The sequence below is a fragment of the Leucoraja erinacea genome, chromosome 8 (assembly GCF_028641065.1).
Source record: "Leucoraja erinacea ecotype New England chromosome 8, Leri_hhj_1, whole genome shotgun sequence".
Lineage (NCBI taxonomy): Eukaryota > Metazoa > Chordata > Chondrichthyes > Rajiformes > Rajidae > Leucoraja > Leucoraja erinaceus.
In genome coordinates, this window is record NC_073384.1 from 23,448,453 (window position 1) to 23,460,667 (window position 12,215).

Sequence of the window (12,215 nt, forward strand, 5' to 3'; positions counted from 1 at the left end):
AAGCAAGGCAACTTGTTTTTAATTACTGCAACCAGCTTAATAAGCGTTAAAATAACCAGCTGATATTGTTCAGTCACCTCATTCTTTAAGCCCCCAAAAATAGCAAACCTTGGTATTCAATTATAGGATATTGGTGTGATTCCGACTCAAAACTCATCCTGACCCAGATACATTCGATGGACTAATTCCCCAAAGATACAAGGTTATTAAATAAACAACCTTTAATTTTATAAATTGCTTAAAAGTATTGAATATCCATATACATGTCATTAATAAGGGCTTTAATGAAATTACAAGTTTGTTGATTTGAATTGTTAAAATTTGGAATACAAATTAGATTCTTTCAAAACCAGGATTGGAAAGGGAACACCAATAAAATAGAGGGAAAGTGTCAAGAAAAACACACTAGCAAGCACAAGTGACAAACGTGTTCATGCTTAAACAATGTAGACGGCTAAACAGCAGTGTAGACTCGGAATTAGTACCAGCACCATAAAAGGAATGTTAAGTCCTGCAGTACACCAGTTCACTTGGTACTTCTCCAGAGCTCTGTGTGCGGGTTTGTTAGAAGATTGATCTGGCAGAATAAAGCTACTAATGTGGACGTTACACTTGCAGCAAACTAAACTGCACCCATTATGTTAAAATAGAGTCATGAATGCCAGATTTCCCTTGTTCAAGTACATCTCATCTAAAGGCGTAAGTTTTGTGGGGGTTATAATATAAAATAGTTTAATAAAATTCCTGTTAAGTGTCCACCATATGCTTCCAATTGTTAAACTTCACCTTTTAAACTTTGAAATAACTCCTACAGTGCATTGGTGAGTGACAATACAAATCATGAGAACATTTTTCTTTCCATCTATTTCTAGACTTGGAATTCATTCAGACCCTCACTAGCTCGCACCAAACATCTCTTGGGATGCGTAGGAGATGTACAGGAAGCCATCAGAATCCTTGAATTCCTGGTCCACTTCACCAATGGTGACAGACATATTGGTGAGGCTCCTGTTCTTCACAACAAGGTAGATTGTTTGACTGGATGTCAGAGCTAACCGGCTCCTAGGGAAAGGAGAAGACCCACCAGTAAATGTAACATGCAAATCCATTAGGCCAATGTGCAAAAATAAACAGAATTAAACACACAAGGTTTAGCTCAGGGCTGTCATTAATATTCAGCCGTTTCCCATGCATTAGGTACTATTCTATTCTCTGAAAGGACAGCAAATTTAAAGCACAACTGGAACGACTTTACAATCTCTTGGCTGCACTAGTACATCACTCATCCTCTCGCCTAGGCTTCACCCCATTTATTTGACTAATTCAACAACTTTCTGCTCCAGTTTGTGAAATGTTCCATATTCTAAACACTCGGGGCAAAGTTGGTCCTAAAAATAAAGTGCAGTAATGGTGGTCACGTCAGATTAGAATCCAGAACTATTGATCAGGGAGCCCATTTCAAATAGTAATTGAAGGATTTAATATCACCAAAATTGTCAATAAACATGAAGTTATTATGACCACATGGTTAAAAGAATATTATTTTTACTTCTCTCAAGTCATGTTCAGGAAGGTTTGAGGGAAGGAAAACCACCATTCTAACCCGGTCTGCACCATGTGACTCCAAAATCAATGTAATTAGCTGCAAACTCAAGCCATCACTGCAAGAAAAAAAATGCATCCACGGCCTTGCAAATTATTGCACCTTATGAATCATTTAGCAATTTTAAAGGCTCATATTTAAGACTCAAAACATTTGAACTACTCTCAAGACCTTCATCGCAATTGCCTTCAATTTTCTAAAGAGAAAAAGATCTTCAAACAGCTACCGCAAACCCAATGACAGATGCACAGGGTATTGATGGTTCAACATCACATTCCATCTGACGTTTGTTCAATGTAAATAGTCACACCTGCACCATATTTTTTAGAGACAACACAAGTTTAAGAACTCAATAAAAAAAGGTGACTGCTATTCCCTCATAGTTTTAAAGCCACAAGAGCTATTGCCAGATACGTTCCAAACGGGGAGAGAATCCAGAAATCAGAGGTGCAAGGGGACTTGGGAGTGCTGGTGCAGGATTCCCAAAAAGTTAATTTGCAAGTCGAATCGGTAGTAAGGAAGGCAAATGCAATGTTAGTATTCATTTCAAGAGCACTAGAATACAAAATCAAGGGTTAATGCTGAGGTTTCTTAATGCACTAGTCAGGCTGCATTTAGAGTATTGTGAGGAATTTTGGGCCCCATATCTGTGGAATAATGTGTTGGCTCTGGAGAGGGTCCAGAGGAGGTTTACAAGAATGATCCCAGGAATGAGTGGGTTAACATATGACGAGCATTTGACAGCACTGGGCAACTACATGCTATAGTTTAGAAGGATGAGGGGGGGGGGAAGGAGGGGAATTCTTTGCTACAGAAGGCTGTGGAGGCCATCAATTGATATTTTGAAGGCAGAGATAGATACTTTATTAGTACGGTGTCAGGGTTCATGGTTGAAAGGCAGACTTGATGGGTCGAATGGCCTAATTCTATTCCCATTTCCTATCACACGAGATAAAGAAGTCCATTTCACATGGGTGGTTTTAAAACTAACATAACAATTTCCCCAGGACCAGGCAAGCATCTAGGCTATTCTGCTCAATGTCAATTTAACAAAAAGTTGATAACTCCTCCAAAACAAACTGATTCTTCAAGCAATCAATCACAGCCATTTTCAATCAGTCCAAATTATCTCCACCAGTCAGGAACAGTGACACTTTATGAAGCTTTTAGCAGAGCATCAGAAACCAATCCAGGGCAGGATAAAGTTTCTTTCAATTGAATGGCCGTATTGCTAGAAGAAAAATTACTTAAATAACAAGTCAACCCTTGGCCTAACGTACCTGATGATGGCGTTAAAGTGACCCATGATCACATCTTGAGGAACCAGATACTTAGTCCTCTCCAAGGAGCTCAAATACACCTCCCCGGGATAGCGTTCCACAATGACCTGTGAAGCAAAGCAAGAGGTTACAGTAATCCCGAGCGAAAGTGAATGCATTAAAACTGGTGCAAGGTGAAGCTGGCGAACGCCTTACATGTGGGGAACCCCCTTACCGGGACTTTCTGTGGGTACTTGGAGCGAATGAGTGTAGACTCCCCCTTCCTTGCAGCTGTTAGAAAGGGATGGAATACAACAAAGTCAAGTTCGCGTTTAAACCACATCAGAAGTTGGGGGATAGTTAGCGCAGGGATAGCTCACCAAAGGGTTTTCGATGTTTAAACCGTTGAGCTTGACCCCGGTGCACCACTGCCATTATCCGAGCACCGGTTTATCGGACCTACTCGCTGTTCGTTTTGAATGGAGTTGATAGGCACGCGGTGAAATCCAGGCCGGGTTTCCTGGAATGGAGGGGGAAGAAAAGCCTCCACGCGAATTCTTAGCTGTACCTGCGAAACACTTTCTTATCTATAGCTCGCAATGACGCTGTGTGTGGAATCCAATCGTTTCACCACGAGTTAATAATTGCAATTAGTATGGCAGCATTTTTAAACCTAGAGGCCCACGAAAATTTTTATTTTTTAAATTGCCAATTCGGTTTATTTAACATGTCAATCGACAAAAAAGTCATCCTGGTGTTTTTAAATTCAGTGTCACTGGCGAATCGGCTATTCGGAAGATCTCAATGACTGACGTGTAAAATAATTACAGATGACTATTATTTATTTTAAAAGCTCCTATTTAAAAGGGTCATACATCGTAGATAAAACGAATGAATAGTTCTTAAATCACAATGCTATTCCCATTATCTACAGTGTATTCCAATCCATCTTGCGTGCAAGGAAACACATTGGATTGGCGATGGTCAGTTTGTGAACGTTCCCCTGATGGCTTCCTGAATAAAATCATTCCTGTGGGTAAAATTAAAGCCAAAAGCATTTGCAGATTCATACATTTGTGATTATGGGGAAGGAAAGTTGAATTCCGTTTATTATTGTCACGTTGGACCCTTTGTTCTGAATGTTTTTTTTCCAATTTTACTTTTCAGGATTTAGGCTTCATTAGCAAGGGTAATAATTTATTCTCCATCTACAATTTCCCATGAGAATTTCCCATGAATGTAACTGGGGATGGAGAATAAATTATTATCCTTGCTAATGGTGACCTATTGTCTTGAACCACTGCTATCCTGCAGGTGAAGCTTCTCCTGCCCTGGGAAGCGAGCTCTGGGATGTTGCAACGAGCTATGATGTTGATAAATTCCAATGCGGTTGACTCTTAAATGCTCTCTGAAGTGGCCCAGCAAGCCACTTGGTTGCAGCATCCGCACAACATTCAAGACAGGAAAGTATACAATTGAATGGGTCACCGGGCATTGATCCAGGCACCAAATTCAGACACAAAAAAAGATCCACTGACCTTGCACAGTTCTGGAGCCAAGAGTGTTTTATTGTCATATGTCCCAGATGGAACTATGACATTCTTACTTGCAGCAGCACAACAGAATATGTAAACATAGTACACTATAAACAATGTAATAAACAAGAGAGAAAAAAAAGTTCAGTGTGTATGTGTATATATACTCACAAATACTATGTACCATGTCCTCCATAATGTTTGGGACAAAGATCCATCATTTATTTATTTGCCTCTGCATTCCACAATTTGAGATTTGGAATAGAAAAAATCATATGTGGTTAAAGTGCACATTGTCAGATTTTAATAACGGCCATTTTTATACATTTTGATTTCACCATGTAGAAATTACAGCAGTGTTTATACATAGTCCCCCCATTTCAGGGCACCATAATGTTTGGGACACAGCAATGTCATGTAAATTAAAGTAGTCATGTTTAGTATTTTGTTGCATATCCTATGCATGCAATGACTACTTGAAGAAATGCGTGTGACAAAGGCAAAACAGTTATAATGGGTGACTTCAATCTACATATAGATTGGGTGAATCAAATTGGCAGGGGTGCTGAGGAAGAGGATTTCTTGGAATGTATGCGGGATAGTTATCTAAATCAACATGTAGAGGAACTAACGAGAGAGCAGGCTATTTTAGACTGGGTATTGAGCAATGAGGAAGGGTTAGTTAGCAATCTTGTTGTGCGTGCCCCCTTGGGCAAGAGTGACCATAATATGGTTGAGTTCTTCATTGGGATGGAGAGAGACATTGTTAATTCAGAAACAATGGTTCTGAACTTAAAGAAAGGTAACTTTGAGGGTATGAGACGTGAATTGGCCAAGATTGGCTGGCAATTAATTCTAAAAGGGTTGACGGTGGATATGCAATGGAAGACATTTAAAGACTGCATGGATGAACTACAAAAATTGTTCATCCCAGTTTGGCAAAAGAATAAATCAGGGAAGGTAGTACATCCGTGGATAACAAGGGAAATCAGGGATAGTATCAAAGCGAAGGATGATGCGTACAAATTAGCCAGAAAAAGCAGCATACCGGAGGACTGGGAGAAATTCAGAGACCAGCAGAGGAGGACAAAGGGCTTAATTAGGAAAGGAAAAGTAGATTATGAAAGAAAACTGGCAGGGAACATAAAAACTGACTGCAAAAGTTTTTATAGATATAGACCATATAACCATATAACAATTACAGCACGGAAACAGGCCATCTCATCATTTTAAAGACCTCTATCAGGTCCCCCCTTAACCTTCTGCGCTCCAGAGAATAAAGACCTAACTTATTCAACCTATCTCTGTAACTTAGTTGTTGAAACCCAGGCAACATTCTAGTAAATCTCCTCTGTACTCTCTCTATTTTGTTGACATCCTTCCTATAATTGGGCGACCAAAATTGTACACCATACTCCAGATTTGGTCTCACCAATGCCTTGTACAATTTTAACATTACATCCCAGCTGTATGAAAAGAAAGAGATTAGTTAAAACAAATGTAGGTCCCTTGCAGTCAGAAACAGGTGAGTTGATCATGGGGAACAAGGATATGGCGGACCAATTGAATAACTACTTTGGTTCCGTCTTCACTAAGGAAGACATAAATAATTTGCCGGAAATAGCAGGATCAAAGGAGTTGGAGGAATTGAGTGAAATCTAGGTTAGCCGGGAAGTGGTGTTGGGTAAATTGAATGGATTAAAGGCCGATAAATCCCCAGGGCCAGATTGGGTGCATCCCAGAGTACTTAAGGAAGTAGCTCCAGAAATAGTGGATGCATTAGTAATACTCTTTCAAAACTCTTTAGATTCTGGAGTAGTTCCTGAGGATTGGCGGGTAGCAAACGTAACCCCACTTTTTAAAAAGGGAGGGAGAGAGAAAACGGGGAATTACAGACCAGTTAGTCTAACATCGGTAGTGGGGAAACTGCTAGAGTCAGTTATTAAAGATGGGATAGCAGCACATTTGGAAAGTGGTGAAATCATTGGACATAGTCAGCATGGATTTACGAAAGGTAAATCATGTCTGACGAATCTTATAGAATTTTTCGAGGATGTAACTAGTAGCGTGGATAGGGGAGAACCAGTGGATGTGGTGTAGCTGGACTTCCAGAAGGCTTTCGACAAGGTCCCACATAAGAGATTAGTATGCAAACTTAAAGCACACGGCATTGGGGGTTCAGTATTGATGTGGATAGAGAACTGGCTGGCAAACAGGAAGCAAAGAGTGGGAGTAAACGGGTCCTTTTCACAATGGCAGGCAGTGACTAGTGGGGTACCGCAAGGCTCAGTGCTGGGACCCCTGCTATTTACAATATATATTAATGATCTGGATGAGGGAATTGAAAGCAATATCTCCAAGTTTGCGGATGACACTAAGCTGGGGGGCAGTGTTAGCTGTGAGGAGGATGCTAGGAGACTGCAAGGTGACTTTGATAGGCTGGGTGAGTGGGCAAATGTTTGGCAGATGCTGTATAATGTGGATAAATGTGAGGTTATCCATTTTGGTGGCAAAAACAGGAAAGCAGACTATTATCTAAATGGTGGCCGACTAGGGAAAAGGGGAGATGCAGCGAGACCTGGGTGTCATGGTACACCAGTCATTGAAAGTAGGCATGCAGGTGCAGCAGGCAGTGAAGAAAGCGAATGGTATGTTAGCTTTCATAGCAAAAGGATTTGAGTATAGGAGCAGGGAGGTTCTACTGCAGTTGTACAGGGTCTTGGTGAGACCACACCTGGAGTATTGCATACAGTTTTGGTCTCCAAATCTGAGGAAGGACATTATTGCCATAGAGGGAGTGCAGAGAAGGTTCACCAGACTGATTCCTGGGATGTCAGGACTGTCTTATGAAGAAAGACAGGATAGACTTGGTTTATACTCTCTAGAATTTAGGAGATTGAAAGGGGATCTTATAGAAACTTACAAAATTCTTAAGGGGTTGGACAGGCTAGATGCAGGAAGATTGCTCCCGATGTTGGGGAAGTCCAGGACAAGGGGTCACAGCTTAAGGATAAGGGGGAAATCCTTTAAAACTGAGATGAGAAGAACTTTTTTCACACAGAGAGTGGTGAATCTCTGGAACTCTCTGCCACAGAGGGTGGTCAAGGCCAGTTCATTGGCTATGTTTAAGAGGGAGTTAGATGTGGCCCTTGTGGCTAAGGGGATCAGAGGGTATGGAGAGAAGGCAGGTACGGGATACTGAGTTGGATGATCAGCCATGATCATATTGAATGGCGGTGCAGGCTCAAAGGGCCGAATGGCCTACTCCTGCACCTAAATTTCTATGTTTCTATGTTTCTAAGTCTATAATTCATGGACATCACCAGTTGCTGGGTGTCTTCTCTGGTGATGTTCTGCCAGGCCTGTATTGCAGGTCAGGCAGCATCCCTGGAGAACATGGATAGGTGATGATTTCGGTTGGGACCCTTCATCAGACTGATTAGTCTGAGGGTTGGGGGTGAGGGGGAGAAAGTTGTAGTAGAGGATGGGCAGGACAAAGAGTGGCAGGTAGACACAGGATAAAGTCTAGAGATGAAAAAACAGAAGGTGTCAGAAAAAAGTATTGAAGAGTTGCAAATTGTGAAACTAATAGAAGGAATGCAGGTGGAGGAGGAGGGGGAAAATAGGTTTGAGTCCAGTTAGGGCACAAGGGAAAGGGGGCGGGGGTGCAGAAGGCGGGGTATAAGGGAGAAAGGTGAGGGAGAGAACAGGGTTTTTTAGAGATTACCTAATATTGAAGAATTTAATATTCACACTGTTGGGTTGTAAGGTACCCATGCAGAATATGAGGCGTTGTTCCTCCATTGGCTTATAGCCTCACTCTGGCAATGGAGGAGGCCCAGGACAGAAAGGTCAGTTTGGGAAAGGGAAGGGGAGATCCAGTAGGCCTTGGCAGAACGCAGCCCTAGATTCACTCGAAGCCCCATGAGGTTCCATGGCATTAGATCAAATATAAACCAGGAATCCTCATCCTGATTACCACCCACCATTCTCCCTCAGCTGATGAAACAGTTTTCCTCCACATTAAACAGCATTAGGCATTGATGTTAAAACATGTTTAAAGCCCTTAAAACATCAAACCCTTTGATATTTTAAGGGCATCAAACCATGACCTTAATTCAAACTACCTTCAACCATGACAGGCTACTGTTCTAGATGTTAGACTGATGATTAAAATTGCTTACTGTTACAATTATGCAAAGGCTGAGGTTTAATGTAAAGGAGAGAGACACAAGAGGGTGTGGTAGCTGGAATGCAGAGGGAAGTAACCAATCTACTGAAGGAACTCTGGGTCAGGGAACATCTGTGGAGGTAAAGGGATAGTCAAAGTTTGAGATCTGAAATGTCAACTATCCCTATCCATCCACAGAAGTTGCTTGACCCACTAATTTCTCCAGGATCCCACCACCGCAGAGACCGTTCCCTCCGCATCTCCCTGGTTAACTAATCCCTTTCCACTCCACCCCCTTTCCTGTTCCTATACCTCCTCCCTCGACTGTTCAGGGACCCCGACAGTCCTTTCAGGTTAGGCAAAGGTTCTCTTGCACCTCCTCCAACCTCATCTACTGTATCCGTTGTTCAAGATGTGGACTCTTATACATCAGCGAGACCAAACGTGGACTGGGCGATTGTTTCGCAGAACATCTTCACTCAGCCCGCCTGAACTTACCTGATCTCCCAGTTTGCCGAACGATTTAATGCTCCTTCCCATTCCTACACAGACCTTTCTGTCCTAGGTCTCCTCCATTGTCAGAGTGAGGCTGAACGCAAATTGGAGGAACAGCATCTCATATCGCTTGGGCAGTTTACAGGCCGGTGGTATGAATATTGATCTCTCTCACTTCAAGTAGCCCCTGAATTCCCTCTCTCTCTATCCCTCCCCCACCCAAGTTGCACCAGCTTCTCGTTTTTACCCTAGAAGCAACTAACAATCTCAGTCTGAAGAAGGGTTTCGGCCCGAAACATTGCCTATTTCCTTCGCTCCATAGATGCTGCTGCACCCGCTGAGTTTCTCTAGCTTTTTTGTGTAACCTTCGATTCTCCAGCATCTGCAGTTCCCTCTGAAGCAACTAACAATGGCCTGTTTCCTTTATCATCGTTACTTTTTTGCATATCTTTTATTCATTGTTCTTTATCTCTCCACACCATCGTCTATATCTCTCGTTTCCCTTATCCCTAACCAGTCTGAAGAAGGGTCACCCATTCCTTCTCTCCAGAGATGCCGCCTGTCCAGCTGAGTTACTCCAGTTTTTGTGTCTATCTTCGATTTAAACCAGCATCTGCAGTTCCTACCTAACACAAGTTCTCCAGCAGTTATTTTTTTAGTTTAAAGAAGTAAGATAACTGAATCCACCAGGAGGCAGTATAAGACCAACTTAGTTCAACACCTATCAATAATTCTACTTTTGTCAATTTAATTCGTACAGTCTTGATAACAATTAACAACATTCAGGATTACTGCAGTAATGACTATAAGATTGGATACTAGAAGAGGATAAAATACAATAAATGCGAAAATGACTCGGCCCGAGTCAGGCAGTATCTGTGGAAGAGGAAATGGTCTATGATTTGGATCTGTGTCCCTACATCAGGCTATAAGGTTATACATATTTATTATTTGTGCTGGCAAAGCAGCCATCTAGTTTGTCATGTTGTGTTCAGTCAGGTAAAGTTTCTTTGATTTTATCTTATCAATTTTGCTTCCTCTGACTCTGTGCACTGTGACTCTGTGACTCTGTGCACTGTGACTCTGTGACTCTGTGACTCACTGTGACTCTGTGACTCTGTGCACAGGGGGTCACTTGCACTTGCACTTTTTTGCCTTCCTGACACATTCTGTTTTTTTATTATCCCTGTCGCTACACTGCACGGCTGCCAACTCCTTTCTCCTAAATACCTGAACCCTGGCTTCTATTTCTAGCTTACTTCTTCTCCCATCTGATCCTACCCTTGGGCCCTAGCTTCCCATCTATCTAAACCAGGTGGCACGGTGGCGTAGTGGTAGAGTTGCTGCCTTACAGCGCCAGAGACCCGGATTCAATCCTGACTATGGGTGCTATCTGTATGGAGTTTATACATTCTCCCTATGACCTGCATGGGCTTTTGCCGGGAGCTCTGGTTTCCTCCCACACTCCAACGACGTACAGGTTTTGTAGGTTAATTGGCTTGGTGAAATTGTAAATTATCGTCGTGTGTTGGATAGTGTTAGTGTGCGGGGATTGTTGGTCGGCACGGAAGAAACTGTGGGCCGAAGGGCCTGTTTCTGCCCTATATCTCTGTATCTCTAATCTAAAATTAAACCCTCCGCAAAGCACCGGCAACCCAGATAGACACAAAAAGTTGGAGTAACACAGTGGGACAGGTTGCTCCTCTGGTGAGAAGGAATGGGTGACGTTTCCGGTCGATCCGAAACATCACCCATTTCTTCTCTCCAGAGATGCTGCCGTCATGTCGAGTTACTCTGGCTTTTTGTGTCTATCTTCGGTTTAAACCAGCATCTGCTGTTCCATCCCACACCAGCAACCCAGCCTCTGCTGGCCTTGTGGGATTCTGTCAATGTACAGCCTAGGTCATAAGGTCATAAGGAATAGGAGTAGAATTAAGCCATTCGGCCAATCAAGTCCACTCCGCCATTCAATCATGGCTGATCTATCTCTCCCTCCTTACTCATTATCCTGCCTTCTCCTCATAATCTTTGACACTAATCAAGAAAGTTTGGGCTCAAGTGAGCTGGGATCATCTTGGTTTTGGCAGTGGTCTAAGATTTCAACCTACACATCGCGGAGATGCAGGAGGACACAGGAATGCTTAAGGGAATGTCAAGAGAGGACATACATACAGCATCGGAGGTCCGGATTTAATCTGCATCGCTGGAATTGTGAGCTGGCAGCTCTACCAGCTGCGCTAATGGAGCTGCCCTTGTTGGAAATACCTCAGGGAGTCAGAGGGCAGCTTTAAGCCCTGATTGAAATGTAGAGGCAGCGCTGATTGGAAAGACATTCCCTGCAACTGTCTCTTGCTCCCTTTCCTGTTTCTTGTGCTGCTGGAGCCTGGTTATTGGTTTAATTGATTGAAAGATACAGCATTGAAACAGGTCATTTGGTCCACTGAGTCCATGCTGAGCATTGATCACCTGTTCACATGTTCTATGTAATCCCTCTTTCACATCCACTCTCTTCCTTCGGACAATTTTACAGAGGTCAATTAACTGACAATCCCGCATGCCTTTCGTTTGTGGCGAGGAAACTGTGCCACTTGAAGAAAACTCACGTGGTCTCTGGCTGTGAAGGTGCAGCGTTACCAGCTACACCACTGTGCCACCCAAATAATTGGTTATGTGGAATAATGGGTTTTTGACCTCCCCACTATAGAAGGGAATTAAAGGATTCACTGCCTCAAAAAGGCAAGCAGTATCATCAAGGACCATACTCCCATTTCACTCCTGCCATCGGGAAGAAGGTAGATTATTCTAATCTACAATCATCTATCTACACGAGGCCAAACAAATCCTAATTTACTTTTCCACTGACTATCCCGGATTCTACCACCCACCCGCACCCCAGGGGCAACATACAGTGGCCAATTAACCAACCCACTGTGTTTGGGATGTAGGGGAAACCGGAGCCCCCGAGTGAAGCTCATGGGGGAGTGTGCAAACTCCACACTGACAGAAACATAGATCAGATCACTAGAGCTGCGAGGCATCACACGCCTCAGCACTCGTGAGTAAGGCAAGGCAGCGCCTTTACCACCTCAGGCAATTGAGGAAATTCAGAGTGTCTCCGAGGATCCTCCAGTGCTTCTACGCAGCGTCAGTGG

The 12,215-nt window shown here is 42.9% G+C and overlaps 1 protein-coding gene across 1 annotated transcript; it reads right to left on the reverse strand.

The window, feature by feature from the left end:
- Positions 1-262: 262 nt before the first annotated feature.
- Positions 263-3,506, reverse strand: LOC129699440 (microtubule-associated proteins 1A/1B light chain 3C-like). The gene is made up of 4 exons (XM_055639233.1): positions 3,243-3,506; positions 3,098-3,153; positions 2,884-2,990; positions 263-1,062 (listed from the first exon to the last, which is right to left on the reverse strand). The coding sequence occupies exons 1-4, from the start codon at positions 3,295-3,297 to the stop codon at positions 897-899; spliced, it is 384 nt and encodes a 127-aa protein (XP_055495208.1). The 5' UTR covers positions 3,298-3,506; the 3' UTR covers positions 263-896.
- Between the last annotated feature and the right edge of the window lie 8,709 nt (positions 3,507-12,215).

What these genes read in the sequence shown, in the direction of transcription:
- LOC129699440 (XM_055639233.1), bottom strand. Translation starts at nt 3,297, where the DNA reads ATGGCAGTGGTGCACCGGGGTCAAGCTCAACGGTTTAAACATCGAAAA. An exon ending in TAAACATCGAAAACCCTTTG is followed by an intron (nt 3,154 to 3,242) that starts GTGAGCTATCCC and finishes CCTTTCTAACAG; the next exon opens with CTGCAAGGAAGGGGGAGTCT. An exon ending in AGTACCCACAGAAAGTCCCG is followed by an intron (nt 2,991 to 3,097) that starts GTAAGGGGGTTC and finishes TTTGCTTCACAG; the next exon opens with GTCATTGTGGAACGCTATCC.